At 43.3% G+C, this 18,241-nt stretch overlaps 1 protein-coding gene and 1 long non-coding RNA gene across 2 annotated transcripts; both read right to left on the bottom strand.

Moving 5' to 3' along the window:
• Window positions 1-961: 961 nt before the first annotated feature.
• Window positions 962-1,521, bottom strand: LOC145430906 (uncharacterized). The gene is made up of 2 exons (XR_013911238.1): window positions 1,312-1,521; window positions 962-1,008 (listed from the first exon to the last, which is right to left on the bottom strand). It is a non-coding gene; the product is annotated as an uncharacterized LOC145430906 (long non-coding RNA).
• A 4,496-nt stretch (window positions 1,522-6,017) lies between these two features.
• Window positions 6,018-7,567, bottom strand: LOC145431108 (uncharacterized). Its single transcript, XM_080306469.1, has 2 exons — window positions 6,368-7,567; window positions 6,018-6,064 (listed from the first exon to the last, which is right to left on the bottom strand). Exon 1 carries the CDS (start codon window positions 7,565-7,567, stop codon window positions 6,716-6,718), a length of 852 nt encoding a protein of 283 aa, XP_080162595.1. The 3' UTR covers window positions 6,018-6,064; window positions 6,368-6,715.
• Window positions 7,568-18,241: the final 10,674 nt, after the last annotated feature.

Below are 18,241 nucleotides of genomic sequence, written 5' to 3'. Positions count from 1 at the left end.
CAGATGCACAAGAAAAAGCAGTTGTGGGGGGTTGACACAAATGCACACATGCACACACGTACCAAGAGGTTCTTCCCTAAAGGTTTGGGCAACATCTGGCGATTGCATGTTTCTGATGAGCAGATTGTATCTGTAATGGAGGCAGAGGAGGGAGGAATGCTAACGTTTGTTCGTATGTGTGTGTGTGTGCGGCCGAGACAGAGGAAGACTCAACCTAAGAGCAGGCTTACTGAAAAGATGACCAAATGAAGAACAGAGAAACAGAACAGATATCGTGTTTACCAGAACAGGCCTTGCCTCCCGCTTGGTGGGAGAAATTATGGTCTCAACCGGAATCCATGCACTTTGTGCTGCCAGATATTATGTGAAACTGGTGGAGAATCTTTGAGGCCTGCAGGCTCAATTTGTAGAATTTTAAAAGCAGCTAACACGGATGCTGTTGAACTCCTAACATAGATCTGAAAGGCTTTAAACAAGATGCGGTTGTCCTTCTGCCAATCTTTCACACATCTTAATAATACTTAAGACCTTCTTTTCTTAATAGACAGTCATCAGACTACTTTAGAGGATTAACTCATGTATTAAGAACAATTATGTCAGAATTACTTCTTATTTTTCAAATTCGATCCACGGTTCTGTGACAGAGAAACCTGTCTTGGCTTGTGTTGAGATAATTTTAGTTTAATGGGTTATATGAATATGTACAGATAGGTGAATTTAAAATATTAAACTGATGCTACATCATTGCATTATAAACTAGAAATGACACTAATACACCAGAAGAAAAAAGAAAGTTGTTTTTTCTTTCTTTTTTCAAGAAAATTGCTTCAGTACAGGAAATGTTCCTTATACCTCTTATGTAATGTTTTCTGATGTTGATTATTCTGCCCTCCCTGTACGTTGATGCCCAGTTTGGCAGATAGATAAACAGTTCTTCAAAAGGAGAGGCAAAGGCTTCCAGTTCTCATTGCAGGGTTTATTTGTCTCCCTAATGAAGGCACTGTAAAACTACAAACATAAGAAAAGCATATTAAAACATACATCTGGAACATAATATATTTCTCACATTACAAAGTACAGACTGAAGACTTAGCAACTTGAACTATAGCTGGTATAACCAAGAAAAATAAATGAAAACATGTTAACTCCAAATCCCGCTAGCTTGATGCTAACACACAATGGAATTTCCTATTGACATGCTAACACAATTAGCATCGGCAATGCAGCTAACATGCCGGCTTCAAATATGAGAGTCAACAACCCATTTTACATCACATGCTTAACATGAACACAGAATATAATCGTACTTACAAGCATATATTTCTCATGCTCCAGTACAGCCAACTTCAGAGCTAATATTTTGTGTGCTGGTATCAACTTGGCCAGACTCCATGAACTTTTCCTATATTTACTAGAGAAACTTGAGTACACAAACCCGCTTCCTCCCCCTAGTGGGGTGGTGGAGCTACTGCACCCAGCAGTGGCAGCACACTCCCCGCCTGGTATAATGAATTATACCACTACCCATTCCCTGGATGTAGTAGTAAAACAACCTCCGACACTGGCCGCAAATACACTTTAGGAGTGCCATTCTTGACTACCTTCACTTCCACCTTACGTACTCTATGATCTTGGCTAGGAAAGGCTTTAATCACAAGTCCAACAGGCCACTCAGTCCTTTTTACTTGCGAATCCTTCATCAGTACAACATCTCCCACTTGAAGGTTTGGCTTCTCTGTTGTCCACTTTCTCTGTGTTTGAAGCGTGGTCAGATACTCCGTTTTCCACCTCTTCCAAAATGCATCAGCAAGTGCTTGGACCCTTTTCCAGTGTTTGTTGGACAGATCATTAACATCAAAATCCCCAGAGGGAGCAGTCAACGTATCTCGTTTCTGTGTCAACAACATTGATGGGGTGAGAACTGCCGGTGCTTCTGGGTCAGAAGACACTGAGACCAATGGTCTTGAATTTATAATGGCGGTAACCTCTGCCATCAGGGTGACAAGTGTCTCATGTGTGAGGTACGATGGATTCAGCCTCAGAAGAAGAGCATCTAAGATTCGCCGAGCGATACCAATCATCCTCTCCCACACCCCACCCATGTGGGAAGAGTGGGGAGGATTGAATATCCAAGTACACTTGTTGCTTTTAAGGTAATTCCTCACCTCAGAATCTGATGTGTCAAGTCTGAGTTCTTTACAGGCTCCAGTGAAATTTGTTCCCCGGTCTGATCTGATTGTTTTGATCGGCCCTCTTATGGCAATGAAACGTCTGAGCCCATTGATGAAGCTTGTAGTGGTCATAGTCTCTATAACCTCAATGTGCACAGCTCTGGTAGTCAAACAAGTGAACATCACTGCCCATCGTTTACTTTCCGCATGCCCTCCTCTTGTTCTTCGGGCAGTCACCATCCAAGGTCCAAAAACATCCAACCCTACATGAGTAAATGATGGATCTGGTGAAAGTCTTTCAGATGGTAAGTCTGACATCTTCTGGTCCTCCATTTTACCTCTCAGCCTTTTGCAAGTTACACATTTGTGTATCACACTAGATACAAGCCTTTTCCCCCCAATCAGCCAAAGTCCTGCCAACCTAATAGCTCCCTCCGTGAAATGGCGTCCTTGGTGCGCAGCCTGTTCGTGATATCTTCTGACCAATAATGTAGCAATGTGCGTCTTGGGAATGACCAGAGGATGTTTATCATCAAAAGACATAACGGCTGAGGACATACGGCCGCCAACTCTTAATAGCCCATCTTTGTCCAGAAATGGTGTCAGCTTTCGCAGTGGACTTTGTTTTGGGATTCGGTCCCCTTTGGCTAGACACTGCAACACCCTTGCAAAGGCATCTTGTTGTGCAGTTTTAATGATCACTTTTACTGCTTGTTCTTCTTCATCCCCAGTGTTGCCACCATGTGTATCTGCAACACTCCTTGCCTTTTTGATTAGTGTGGAGACTGCACGAGTCAAAGCTCTCCAAGTGGAAAATGTAAGAAACCTTTGAGCTCCAAGCGAGCTTTCTTTAACCATTGAGCTGAAGGTCGTTACTTCAGAGCGAACTTCTGGATCCACCTCCGGATGTATCAGCTCAAAGTCATCACTCTGGGGAAGGAGTCGTTTTGAAGGGCCCAATAGAAATGATGGTCCAGTGAACCAATTGGTGCCTTTGAGAGCTGCAGCAGTTGTTGGCCGAGTTCCATGGTCTGCTGGGTTTTCTTCAGTGGTGATGTAATGCCACTGATCTGGACGAGCCGACTTTCTGATCTGTGCTATCCTGTTTGACACATAGACATAAAACCTGCGTGAGGTGTTATTTATGTAGCCCAGTACTATCTTGCTGTCAGTATAGTACTTCACAGAATGAATGTCAATATCCATTTCATCTTGGATGAAGACTGCCATTTCAGTTGCCAAAACCGCAGCACAAAGCTCAAGACGGGGCACGGTGTGCGCTGGGTGTGGGGCCAGCTTTGCCTTTGCCATAACAAATCCCACGTGGATATCTCCTGTTGCAGAAATTGTTTTCAAGTAAGCCACAGCAGCTATAGCCATGACTGATGCATCTGAAAACACGCACAACTCTCTGTGCTGAGTCTGTGTAGACAAAGACACTGGAACATATAGTCTTGGGATCTGGAGCTGATCTAAGTCTTTCATAGAGTCTTTCCAGAGTTTCCAGTGTTCTTGTTTTGAAGCTGGCAATGGTGTGTCCCAGTCATACTGTTCAATGGAGAGGTTTCTCACTAAATGTCTTCCTCCCACTGTGACTGGCACTACAAATCCCAAAGGGTCAAATAAACTGTTCACTGCAGACAAAATCCCTCTTTTTGTCAAGGGTTTCTCCTCCTTCGACACACAGAAGGTGAAGTTGTCTGTTTCCAGATTCCAAATTAGACCTAGACTCCTCTGAAGAGGTAGTGACTCCACTCCTAAGTCTAGATCTTTCAAATCCTTGGCCAAGTCTTCTGGTGGGAATGCTTGCATAACACTGCTGCTGTTCGATGCAATCTTGTGTAGCTTAATGTTTGATTTAGCTAGCATCGCTTGGGCAGTGCGCAGGACACCAGTGGCTTCTGCTTCATTAGGAAAAGATGCAAGTCCATCATCCACATAAAAATTGCGTGTGATGAACTCCCTTGCACTGGTAGTGGAGTCATCTGCTTGCTTAGCAGCTCGTCTGAGGCAGTAAATGGCAACTGCTGGTGATGGACTGTTGCCAAATACATGTACTGTCATTCGAAACTCTTTCACTGCTTTCTGGAGATCATTGTTTTCATACCATAAGAACCTCAGAAAGTTGCGATGTTCCTCGCACACCTTGAAGCAGTAGAACATCTGCTGCACATCCGCTGTAACTGCTATAGGTTCTCTGCGGAAGCGGATCAGAACCCCAAGGAGAGTGTTGTTCAAGTCGGGTCCACTCAGGAGCACATCATTGAGGGAAACCCCTTCATGTTTGGCACTTGAATCGAACACTACCCTTATCTGGTCAGGTTTTTGTGGGTGGTAAACCCCAAATATTGGTAGATACCACCTTTCCTCACCTTCTTTTAATGGAGGGGCCGGCTCTGCTTGCTTTTCAACAAACATTCTTTGCATGAAATCGATGAAGTGTTTCCTCATTTGTGGTTTTTTCTCCAGAGTTCTCCGAAGAGATGCAAGACGCTTTAAAGCTTGAGGTCTGTTATTGGGAAGGTGGTTTCGTGGTGACCGAAAGGGTAATGGGGAAACCCAAGTATTGTAACTGTCTTTATAGACTTGTTCATCTAATGTCTTCAAGAAACTCTCGTCATCGATTGACATTGCCGGGACGTCATCATGTTGTGTCCTTTGAAACACCTGACTGGCAAACTCACTTTCCTTACTTTTCAAGTGTTGTGCAGAGCTTTGAAGACTTAGGTTCGAGGTGTGACAACCAAGCTTTTCTTTGACTAGCATATTGTTTGGACATGCACGCGTCTGCTTCTTGCAAAGCGGGAACTTGGGAGGAAACACTCTGGTGCCGAGTCCGAGTCCGAACGAGGTTTTCACAGCCGCTGAAGTTGAGCGCAGATTGGAGTGTGAGCTCTAATCCTCAAGCAGCAGGAGGTGTTCACCCAGATCTTGAATTGAACTTAGAAAGGAAGCCTTCCAAGCCCAGTAATTTTCTGGTCGATCATCAAACCTCAGCAGGCCTGAGCTGATCATCTCTTTCCGTATCAGGTATCTCGTTAGATCAGACGTGTCAGCATGACTACTCCTTACAGGTGTTGGTGTCCATACCTTAGACTGAGGATGGTGATATCGATCATAGTTTGCTGGCTCGCCTCCATAGCTCCAGTTGCAAGATTCTCTCTTTGGGCTCAAAGCACGGAAGACTGGCAAAGGTGTGAATTCTTGGTTGTTGCTCCTACTGGGCTGATGGATACTTGGTTCCTTGTGAGCTTTTGGTGTTGCATCGATGGCCGTGGCTGGCTGTGGCACCAGAGAAGATAGGAGTTCTGGATGATTAACTTGTGGAGTCTGCAGATCGTCACCGAGTTCTGACTGTTGCTGCACATACTCTTGGACTCGTTCTAATGGGCTGATTTGCTGCATGCCGTCCAGCTGGGGCTGTTGTGGGTGCTCACTCTCTTGCGCAGATGCTTCCCAAGCTTGAGCCTCAGCTAGGGCTGCTGCAGCTGCCTTCTGCGATTTGAGTATGTGTAGCTCTGCATCCAGATCTGCTTTCTTTTTAAGCTGCTCGGCCTGTTGTTTTAGGATGCTGGCTTCCTGCTTAGCAAAGGAGAGCTGAGCACGGGCAGCTTCTGCTTTTGCTCGTGCTCTGGCGGCAGCAGTAGATGATGATGTAAGCTGGCTGGAACGTAAAGAACTGGACACTTTTGACCTTGTTTCCAGCGTCTCATCCATCCTTTCTTTTAGAGAACTATCTGGCTGATGAGAATGATGCTTTTTTACTATTCTGCCCTCCCTGTACGTTGATGCCCAGTTTGGCAGATAGATAAACAGTTCTTCAAAAGGAGAGGCAAAGGCTTCCAGTTCTCATTGCAGGGTTTATTTGTCTCCCTAATGAAGGCACTGTAAAACTACAAACATAAGAAAAGCATATTAAAACATACATCTGGAACATAATATATTTCTCACATTACAAAGTACAGACTGAAGACTTAGCAACTTGAACTATAGCTGGTATAACCAAGAAAAATAAATGAAAACATGTTAACTCCAAATCCCGCTAGCTTGATGCTAACACACAATGGAATTTCCTATTGACATGCTAACACAATTAGCATCGGCAATGCAGCTAACATGCCGGCTTCAAATATGAGAGTCAACAACCCATTTTACATCACATGCTTAACATGAACACAGAATATAATCGTACTTACAAGCATATATTTCTCATGCTCCAGTACAGCCAACTTCAGAGCTAATATTTTGTGTGCTGGTATCAACTTGGCCAGACTCCATGAACTTTTCCTATATTTACTAGAGAAACTTGAGTACACAAACCCGCTTCCTCCCCCTAGTGGGGTGGTGGAGCTACTGCACCCAGCAGTGGCAGCACATTGATATTAAATGATCACAAATGCAACAACAACTGACTGATCATAAAAAAATTGGCCCGTTATGAGTTTGCTTTTTTTTTTTTGCTTTAAAAAAAAAAAAACAAAACAAAAAAAAAACAAACACCCAGCACGCCCCTGCGGGCAGTTTATCCTTCAAGCTCGGGTCCTCTACCAGAGGCCTGGGAGCTTGAGGGTCCTGCACAGTATCTTAGCTGTTCCCAGGACTGCGCTCTTCTGGACAGAGATCTCCGATGTTATTCCCGGGATCTGCTGGAGCCACTCGCCTAGCTTGGGAGTCACCGCACCTAGTGCTCCGATTACCACGGGGACCACCGTTACCTTCACCCTCCACATCCTCTCGAGCTCTTCTCTGAGCCCTTGGTATTTCTCCAGCTTCTCGTGTTCCTTCTTCCTGATATTGCTGTCATTCGGAACCGCTACATCGATCACTACGGCCGTCTTCTTCTGTTTGTCTACCACCACTATGTCCGGTTGGTTAGCCACCACCATTTTGTCCGTCTGTATCTGGAAGTCCCACAGGATCTTAGCTCGGTCATTCTCCACCACCCTTGGGGGCATCTCCCATTTTGACCTCGGGACTTCTAGGTTATACTCGGCACAGATGTTCCTGTACACTATGCCGGCCACTTGGTTATGGCGTTCCATGTATGCCTTGCCTGCTAGCATCTTGCACCCTGCTGTTATGTGCTGGATTGTCTCTGGGGCATCTTTACACAGCCTGCACCTGGGGTCTTGCCTGGTGTGATAGACCCCAGCCTCTATGGATCTTGTACTCAGAGCTTGTTCTTGTGCTGCCATGATTAGTGCCTCTGTGCTGTCTTTCAGTCCAGCTTTGTCCAGCCACTGGTAGGATTTCTGGATATCAGCCACCTCCTCTATCTGCCGGTGGTACTTACCGTGCAGGGGCCTGTCCTTCCATGATGGTTCCTCGTCTCCCTCCTCTTTCTTGGGTTTCTGCTGCCTGAGGTATTCACTGAGCACTCGGTCAGTTGGGGCCATCTTCCCAATGTATTCTTGGATGTTCGTTGTCTCATCCTGGACTGTGTAAATATATATATATATATACATATATATATATATATATATATATATATATATATATATATATATATATATTAGGGGTGCAACGATATTCGTATCGATATTGAACCGTTCGATACAGTGCTTTCGGTTCGGTACGCATATGTATCGAACAATACAACATTTCTAATTTATTTTATCAACTTTCCTTCCGACGATGCTGTCTGTGTTGAGCACTCAGTGAATCTGCGTTCGACTACTCCGCCTAGGCTGCACTGTCGAGCGCAGATCCACTGAGCGCTCAACACAGACAGCATAGTCAGAAGGAAGAGCGCAGGGCAAGCTAGCAAGACACATGGACCTCCCCCACCCTCATTCAGATCTGGCGTTTGGAATTATTTTGGTTTTCATGTGACGTATGACCCTGAAGGTAAGCGAGTCATGGACTAAAGTAAAACAGTATGTTGGATGTGCCATGCAATGCTCAATTACATGGGTGGGAACTAGTGTGTTAGCGCAGTTAGCTCGTTAACGTGTTGGCCGTCTAGCCCCACACACGGGGCGATCGGCGGTAGCTCGTTAACGGACATTTGCCGTGTTGTGGCGTTAAGGTCATTTCAACGAGATGAACCTGAAAGCACTAGTGGGAACACAACGAATATGACTGCACATTTACGCCGACATCATCCTAGTGCAAAGACAAAAACAACAAGCATGCTACTAACTTTAGCCGAGTCATTTAGACAGCTGTTAGCACATGATTCTCCTTATGCTGCTGAGAATATAGCCCAGAAGAAGCGGATAGTATAGCTTTTATTTTGGAAAGAGACATTTCTCTGTAATAAACTCTCTTTTCCAAAGATGAGTGATTCCTCAATCAGATACAGGGCTTGCAAAATCGCTAGCCCGACGTCCTGGAGCTAGCGATTTTTTTCAGTCGGGGTACCAAAATCTATCTCTGCCCTGCCCGTCGGGCTATTGTAGGAAGGAAAAATATATGTCAATGCTTTTGCATTCTTTCAGAAATGTAGCTGGGTAATTATGTCATTGGCATCTGTGAGCCACTGTCAATATGTGACATATTGAAATCGCGTTTGAATTTGCGCTTGTTTTTTTGCTTTCACTTTGCAATCGTGCGAACTGTGTATAGAGAGCGACAGCACTGATCTGTGAGTGATGATAATTTGTGCACCAATTCCTCTGACATCGTCTTATTAATCGTTAGCTTACTATGCAAACATGACAAGTGAAATCTCCCGCAGCAAGCTTAAACATGTGAGAGGTTGATTGCGCAGAGAATCGCTGAGCTTATGTGAGTGCGTGTGTAAAAGCAGCAGGATATATATTTTAGTTCTGCTGAGCCAAATAAGACAGGTCAGGGTGAAGAAGTGACAGCCAAAGAAAAGCTTACCACAAAACGGAGAAGTTATGACAAATCAGACTAAAAGGCAAAAAGAAAGTGCAGCTTTATGGTTTCATGGACAAAAGAATTTCTGTGGCTGCAATATGATGAGCTAAATAACCAGGGGTGCACATAAGTGGTCCGCAGGTGCGCATTCGCTGTCAAAATAAAAAACACGCACAAGGGTTAGGGTTAAATTTAAAAACTGTACTTTTGAGTTAAAATATATATTTATAATTTTAATAAATGACAAATTAAAAAGGCATGAACATTTTTTTTGTATCGAAAAAATATCGAACCGTGACACCAAAGTATTGAACCGAACCGAACCGTGAATTTTGTGTATCGTTGCACCCCTAATATATATATATATATATATATATATATATATATATATATATATATATATATATATATATATATATATACACAAGCTAAATTTGTTTGTTTTCCGGAACCCACAGCAAAGCCTGTAAATTATGTAGACCTCATCTTGTAAAATACAAAACGTTTAATACATCTCTGTTAATTTGGACAGTTACAGCTAACTCAAAAGAAATAATTAAGTAATTTTTTTCTTAAATTTCTATTGGAGTGTAAGAGAAAACCCAAGCATCACAGAAGGTCTATTTACCTTCTGTGATGTAATGGTGTGAATATTGAATATTGTAATTCCTTATTTTGAATAAATTCAGAGTTATTATATAAATTTTTTATGTTTGTTTGTTGTTTTTTGATTTTCAGACGAGGTTTTAAGTAGTTATTATATTTTTTGTGTACCCTGTCTTTAATTTTAGTTTTAACACCAGCAATTCTGCAGATTAACAGCCCACCCAAGAGAAAAGATCATTGGCCAGCACATATTCATCAACAAATGGAAGGTCATAGCTTAACCAACACACTATCAATTATCCCTGTGCACTCCATAAAATTAGGTCTCCCTGGGCCAAAACAGGGCCCAACCAGACAACAGTAGTCCCCTGACAGTTCCCCCTTTTTCTTTGCCAATTTAACCTGAGGCCCTTTCCCATCCCATACCACCCACTGAGCGTGACACGCCGCCTGTAAACAGCTACAGCCCTACAGGCGACGGGAGAAGAGGACTTCCCCACAAAAGAGGAGAAACAATCAAAAATAACAAGTCTACACTTGCGTGTGAGTCAGCACCCTGCGAAAGCTTGAGCTTGATGTTTTGCTTGAAGGTTTTTATTTGCGCTGTAGTGGGATCTGAGGTCACCGTGGAACCTGCAGCAAAGTACTCGAAACACTCTTTGGCTTAGCTTACGATCCGACTTGATTACACAGACTAATGTTTTATTTAACTGCGACTCTTCTGAAGCCTCAGAACTGCTCACGTGATAGCTGCCTCACTCCGGTGTGACTTTAGCCTGTAAAACTGCTGCTGCTGTTTGTTCCTGCTTGTATGACACACTGTTGGTTTGCTGCAAAGAGACAGACAGGCTGTCAGGAGCTCCTGGGTAACTGTGGGCTATTCCCTGATGGGCTCCGTGGAAGGTAATGGGCCTGCCATATTTCACTCACTCACTCTCACACACACACTGAACAGAACATTCAGGACCCTTTGCTTTTAAAGCTGGATTGGAAACAGAAGGTGTTCTGTGAGGCTGTTTGATTGGCGACATGTGTTGGGAATGGCACAAGTTTCTTTTTCTAGCATGGGGAGCCTTTGATTCTTCACAAAGTGTCTTTGAGGCATCTGTCCTTCGTGAGGCATCTTCTCATGCAGCAACACCGTTTACCCCAGATTGCTTTATGGAAGCCATGAGAGAGTCAGCGGGAGTTCAACGCCGAGCTAAGCTGGGAAAACAAATGTGAGAATAAATAAAATCGACAAATGTAATTTCATCTTGTTTTCATGCGTGGACAAGGAATTACACGTACTTGACCGGCTTTGAAATGGTAATGCATTGTTTGAAGTGTTCTGGTAAACAAAGCAGCACAACATATGCAAATATGTGGTCGCCGGGTTTGATAATAATCTCTCCTCCCAAATTCGGGTTGTTTCAGTGTTTTCAACATCAAATAAGTGAATTATTCTACGGAGCATCTACTTGTGCAATAGCATTTATAATTAGTGTTTCCATCCCTCCTGCTGCCTTCTGCTTCGCCCTACCTTTAACTGCAGCGGTGATTACAGTTCTGAGAAGCGGCGTGTGCCCTCTGACACCGAACAAAAGGTTTGCTTTCCAGCTGCAAAACATCGAGTGAGCTGTTGTGCATCCCGTACAGCGAACCTATGCTGCGTTGTCATTTTTGACACACGCGCACTTGATCTATGTGTACTCGCTCTGCCTTCACTATCCTGGGTAGTAAAAGACACGACGCTCCGGTATTGCTCAATATTTATGGATTTATGGATTTATACAGAGCATCCCAGGCTGCACGTTCTGCTGGGTGGATGGAGGAGGTGAGGTGGCACCAGCAAAGCGTCTCAGTTGAAAATCTACATGGGAATAAATCCTATAATCTCTCCCCAGTTTGCACACTAGACTGGCTGAGAGCAATTACTCCGACAAAGAAAACATTTTTTCCCCCTTCTTCTTCTTTTTCTTCTTTCTCCTCCTTGCCTTCTATCATCCTCTCGGCCTTGTGTCAAATTAATCCTCTGAACTTTCCTAAAGATCTTCGTCTATTTCCGTTTTTCTTCTAAGAATGCAGGCAGTCTGTCTTTTTTTTCCTTCTTCTCCCCTATCTTTTTCAAATATGGCACCCGGGAGAGGAGATTGCCTTCCAAATGAAACAGCTGTCAAGAATTCCCAATGTCTCAGTGCGCTTTCTCCCCCTTTGTTCTACCTGACCCCCTCCCATCTCCCAACCCCTCTTGCGGAGAGAAAGCGAGACGGAGGTGAACGAAGGCCTTATCTCCTCTCTCCTCTCGGTGGGATCCTCACAGGTGCTGAGTGATGGGAGAACGGGAAGGTGGGGGTCCTCGAGAGGAAGTGGGAGGCGAGGAAAGAAAGAATGGTGGATTAAACAGAGGAAAGCTTCCCTCTTTTTGACAGGCAGCAGGAGGGAGAGGAGAGGTGGGACCACGGATTATTTAATGATGGAGGAAAGGGGGTGGTGGTGGGAGCCTGACACCTGTGGGGGAGTATTTAGGGAGGGGAGCCCTGCAAGAAAGAAGGTGACCATCTGTTGCAGTCACAGGCGATGGAGACGGGAGAGCCTTCAACCCGGTCCAAAAATGTTAATGGGTGCGCCGTGTATGCATATCAAACGCACATCTGCACGAGAAGCAGCATTCGCCTTCTGACTGCACATACATGGCCGGATGTTTGCTGTACGTCACTGATTAGCATCATCACTCAAGGCAGTTTCGGTCTCCCCTCCATGTAATGCCAAAGCTTCATTGTTGTTTCATTATTGTATTATTGATCCTACCTTTAATTGACCCGGTAGCATGAATGCCCCCAAACCAAACAATCCATACTCTAAGTGACTCTAATTTGATTTTTGTTTTGTTTCTGTTTTAAACATTAATCTGAATTTGATTGTGGATGCATCGGAGCGAGGATGATGAATTGTTTGTTTCATAATAGCTGCCATACGACAAGGTTACAGAACTTAACTTTTGAAGAGAACAAGCTAGTCCCGCATGCTGTACAGAGACATGTTGTTAGTTAGGAGTAGGGTTTGTGCAATGGTTTTACATTGACTCCAGAAAAAAAAGATCAAAGCATTAAAAGCATTGCTCATATGGAGATAATTATATAGTAATGATTAAGAGAAGCAGGAGGGGGGACATAAATATATCATACCTGCAATTTTGTATTCTCTAATATGGATAAAAAATAGATGTTTAAGCTCTCAGAGCAGAACTTTGATGGCATCACTGATGGCTGGAGGAAGGCAGTTGTTTGTAATAGTGGAAGAAACCATTTCGTCTCCTAATACTTTTCAGTATTTAGCCAAGGGCACCATCGCTCCATGTTCATGTGAAAAAGCCTGTGCTCTGTGCGAGTGGTGATGGGGGCAAATCATTGGTGTTCGCAGCTCACAAAGGAGACTCCTAATAAAATGGTTTTTTTTGTCATACACCAATAAACCACATGATATGAACCACTGCTGTTCATATCACACCAATACATGTTCTGCTGAGAAAATCATAGGTCCTGCCCTTTATGTGTACGGTTCTTAAACAGCATCAGCACAAACGCTGTTGCTGACCTAGCACACACTTGCACAATGCTTGCTGCCACAAAAACAAAGAAGGCCAGGAACAGCTCCATGAACAATGCAAAGAGCCCAAACCTTGCCCTGAAGGACCCATAGAATCCACTGCCAACATCCTGATGGCAGAGATCACAACCTCAGGGTCTACATCTATGACCGGATGAGGGGATTGGTTTGTCAGATGGTTTTATTGTCATAGTTTATGGGTTTGTTTATTACGAGTTGTAGATGTAAACATAATTTCTAGCCTAGCAGGGGTAAATGTTTTCAGACATTGCCGTTTAGAACATATATCCTTCAGATGTGGCCGGCGTGCACTGCCCTGTACATTTCTACAGCGCATGTGGACTCCATCGCAGTGACGACCTGTGCCTGGTTTCTTCTGCACTGACAGTGAGTATCTTTAATGGTGACGGTGTTTTGTTTTTCCTGTCTCTGGGGAGAGATAATTGGGGAGGGGGGGGGCGCTCCCCCTCTGAGGTGAACGGGCCAGAAGAGGCTCTGTAAACATGGGGGAATGAAGATTAATCACACACTAGAGATGGTGTTCCCACTTTAATAATCAGTATTGATTACTGTCACCTTACATCTGCGCCAACAGCTGCTGCGAGGGGGGCCTGTCGCCCAAGGCTGGTCCACCTCACACTTCCCCTATTAAATCATTGTGTATTCACTGGAGAATAGTAGGATAAGCGTGGAATGCAAACCAATAGATATTCCTTATTGTCCATCAAACAATAATACTGCACAATACTACTTTAGCTTTGTTGCCTCACAGTGCAGACCAACTTTAATTTCAGGGATGTCAGTTTGTTTCACAGGTACAGGTTAAATCTGACTTCCTTCTTTTACATAAATATACTGCATTTGGCATTTTTCGACCACACTTTGTTACCCTCACCTCTGTGAACATGCAAATAGTAAAAGAACTTGAACTATAATTGAGTCGCGATATTAAAACAACCTATTAGATGCTGGTTGAGTCTTGTTTGTGTTCCCATTGGTTACTTCCTGCTTTATTCTGGTTATTGCCTTTCATTGTGTAGCTTTATTATTTGCTTCCTGTCCTTGTTCTCTTCCCACCTTTGTGATTCCTCAGTTGATTTCACCTCTTCCTTGTTATCCTGCTTTTCTTTGGGCATCTTGAGTTCAAAATCTGGGTCAACCTCATGAGTTCTTTGTCCTTGAGTCCACCTCCTTGCAGGGCACAATATCCTGCTAAGGGCCTATGGCGAAGGTGAGGGGGCTGTATATTCTGGAAAAATATTTAAGTACATCTCAAAGACACATCCCCAGAGATGCCTGGACAAAAGGTTTTCCAGCAGATACTGTTGGCTAATTGTTCGCCCAGTTCTTACTGGTCCCTTTAGACCTGAGTAATTGTAAAATCAATGTAACATTATCGAAATGTTGATTATTTACATGTGGCAAACCTGCACCGCCAGCACTAAGTTATCAAGTTTCTACTTGTGAAAAAGTTCAGTGGATTGCTGTTAACCGCGCCAAGTTTCCTTGATCCTTTGAATGTTAGTAGCAAGTGCAGGTGTCATAATCATGGTTGAATTCGGTGTCTTTGCACATCCCACACATGCTCGATTGGACTGAGATATTGGGAATTAGGAGACCAAGTCAACACCTCAAACTTGTTGTGCTCCTTAAACCATTCATGAACCATTTTTGCTTTGAAACAGGGTGCATTATCCTGCAGTAATAGTAATAGTAATAGGTTGTATGTCTCAAAGTAACATCCACATTGAATGCAGGGCCCAAGGTTTCAAATTCAAATTCAAATTCAAATTTTATTTGTCACGTACACAGTCATACACAGTACGATATGCAGTGAAATGCTTAGACAACTGCTCGTGACCTAAAGAAAACAAAAGAAAAAAAAAGGCTATGAATAAGATAGGAAATAAATATGAAAAATTAAAAAGGGTAAATTTAACTAGGAGGGAATAAAATATAAATTAAGGTTAAAAATGAAATAACTGTACAACACAAATTAGAATGAAGGGTAAATTTAACTGGGAAAGAATAAGATAAAATATATAAATTAAAGTTGAAAATAAAATAACTGTACAACAAAATACACAATACACAGTATAGAACTATATAAGAATGTATGAAGAAATATAAATAAATAAATAAATATATATATACTAAATAACAGCAGCTGTACAAGTATTAACTGGAAATGAAGAATATAGTGACCAGTGTTGTGCAATCCACATTATGTCTTGTGCAGTGCAAATATGCTTAAAGTGATTTAAGTGATGAAGTGAAAACAATGTCCAGAATGTCCAGTGTGTGTGTAAGAACCATATGTGTGGGTCAGTACTGTGTGGTGGTGTGATTGAGAGACCGTATCGCCTGCGGGAAGAAGCTCCTCCTCAGTCTCTCTGTGTTGGTCTTCAGGGAGCGGAATCGCTTTCCTGACCTCAACAGAGAGAACAGTCTGTTGTTGGGATGGCTGAGGTCCTTCACGATCTTCCTGGCCTTGGTCCAGCACCGCCTGCTGTAGATTGAGTGCAGGTCAGGGAGCTCGGAGCGGATGGTGCGCTCAGCTGACCGCACAACCCTCTGTAGAGCTCGTCTGTCCTGCATGGTGCTGTTCCCGAACCAGGTTAAGATGTTTCCCGTCATGTTTCCCATTGCCCAAAGCATCACATTGCTCTCTGCTCTCTTGATTTCTTCCCATAGTGCATCCAGTTGCCAGTGACGAACATCCACCAGGTAATCCACATGATGTAAAAGAAAACATGATTCATCAGACCAGGACACCTTCTTCCATCTGTGGTCCAATTTTGATGCTAACATGCCCATAGGCAGTGGACAGGGGTGGGGCCATCATGGACATCCTGACTGGTCACAGGTATGCTGCCCCACATGCAACAAACTATTACAAATTTGACCACTTTTGATAGATACTGACCAATGCAGATTGGGAACAGACAACCTTAGGTTTAGAGATGCTCTGACCCAGTTGTCTAGCAACGACATTTTGATCTTTGAACTCAAGTCCTTATGCTTTACCATTTTTCCTGCTTCTAACTCATGAACTCAGAGGACAGAATGTTCACTCACTCCCAAATATGTCCCACCCACTAACAGGTGCCATGATGAAGAGATAATCAGTGTTATTCACTTTGCCTGTCAGTGCTCATAATCTTACACCTGATCAGTGCATACAGCCCCGACTTTGCCTTTGTTAGAGCTCTATGTAGTTTTTCTTCTAATCTTTTTAATGCTTGTTTTGTTTGGCCCTATTTGGACTTTTTGATATTCTTCTTAGTACTTGTTTCTGCCATTAAAGAATTGTTCTTGTTTATTTTGTCTCTCTCCAGTGTCACTCTGGGTTTGCCACCACAATACACAATTTTTCATTCATTGTTACTGACCAGAATCCTGCGTAGCAGATGAATACTGCGAAAGAGAATTGCCATCCTCTTTCTTTTAATCATTTACATCATGGGTTGTACACCATGAGCTACTGCGCTGAAGTTAGAATGCTGAGGAAGACTACTCAGCACTTCCAGAGGAGATGACTGAACTGTAACACATGCTGCTGTGCTATTGCATCCTGGCACATAGTGTGCTGAAAATTCATCAGGCTTTCAACCACACAAACACAGTTATCATTTACCACCTGCCCTGTTTGCCAGATTTACCTTCCTACAGCTTCATCCACTTCTCTAAAATGACACTCAAATTTAAGGATGACCATTTTGGCACAGAGAGTAATACATAAATAGCAGCCACAACAAAAAGTGATGCATAGGTGTACAGAAAGAAATCGTAAAGGGCTAATGTGCCAGGATGAAATAGTATAGGCATAAACAAGACTGCACTACTAAATTAACCAAATACAGCACTTCAGATTCATCTCCTTAGGAGACAGACTCTTCCTTATCAGTAGCAAAACATATAAACAGTGATGCAAACACTGACTGTAAAGTGTTGCATAAATGTCATAATTCTGTCCCAGATTTCTAATGTGAAAGAAAATAAAAAAGGAGCAAGGAAAAAGCCCCGTTCTTCATAAAGACAAGCTTTTATTTCCATCACTGGAATATGGGAGGAACTATTTAACTTTCCTGCAGATGTTAAGGAGGACCGAAGGCCTGACAAAAGGCTATTCATTCCCTCTCTGTGCTTGTTGCTATTAATCCCTCCTACTGCACAAATTTCGGTTTCCTGAATAAATAATACTTTTGTTTCAGGCAGTCACACAGGCAGTAACTGTTTGGTTAACAGTCTCCAGTTTCATACAAGATGTTCCATCAAATCCAAAATGCATGATCTCCTGAAGGTTTTTCCTGGAGCATCTCCCCACTGCCCCCCCAACTAAACCCCACTTCAACTCGCCCCTCCAAACTGCATTTTTCACAGTCACAGAGACAGAGAGTGTTGAAGATTGATAAATAAATAAAAACAACTTCAATAATTCCTGACCTCTGACCCGGAGCTGAGGCATGCTGTTGTAAAGGGGCTTTGCGCAGACATGGGGCTCGTGGGTAATGAGAACGGAACAGCAGTGGGGCTTCTCTGAATGAGAACATGGGGTGCCGTGACCCCAGGACGGCCTTCCTCCATCTCCAGAGCCTGGGGCAGGAAGGCTGGGAGATTGAAAGCCAGTAGGGACCATTTGATTGGCATCTACACTGTGTTGTTCTGAGCAACTGAGAAAAAGCCTAATTCAGGACTTTTAAACAATGTTACACTGTAGATAAAAACAGACGAGTGACTGGAAATGTGTTTGAGAATGTCGCACCTTGGCAACCGCACGAGCCGGGTTTTGCGTCCAATTTATTTTACTGGAATAATTACACAGCCATGTTGTCATGTGTACATACGAGCCTGCCCACTTGGCCAAGGTCCATTAAAACTATTGAAACAGATTCCCCTCTCAGATAATTATGTGGCAAAACAACAGATCAATGAAAGCATTTATTCGGAATAGCTTTTAAAGTGGAGTTCATTCATGCATTTCTGTAAACATCAGAGGACAGAGAGCAAGGTGGAAGATGTGATGATTGTTACTTTGTGCGAACCGTAAT

This window comes from Astatotilapia calliptera, chromosome 9 (genome assembly GCF_964374335.1).
Source record: "Astatotilapia calliptera chromosome 9, fAstCal68.1, whole genome shotgun sequence".
Taxonomy (NCBI): domain Eukaryota; kingdom Metazoa; phylum Chordata; class Actinopteri; order Cichliformes; family Cichlidae; genus Astatotilapia; species Astatotilapia calliptera.
This window is presented reverse-complemented; position numbering and strand designations above follow the sequence as displayed.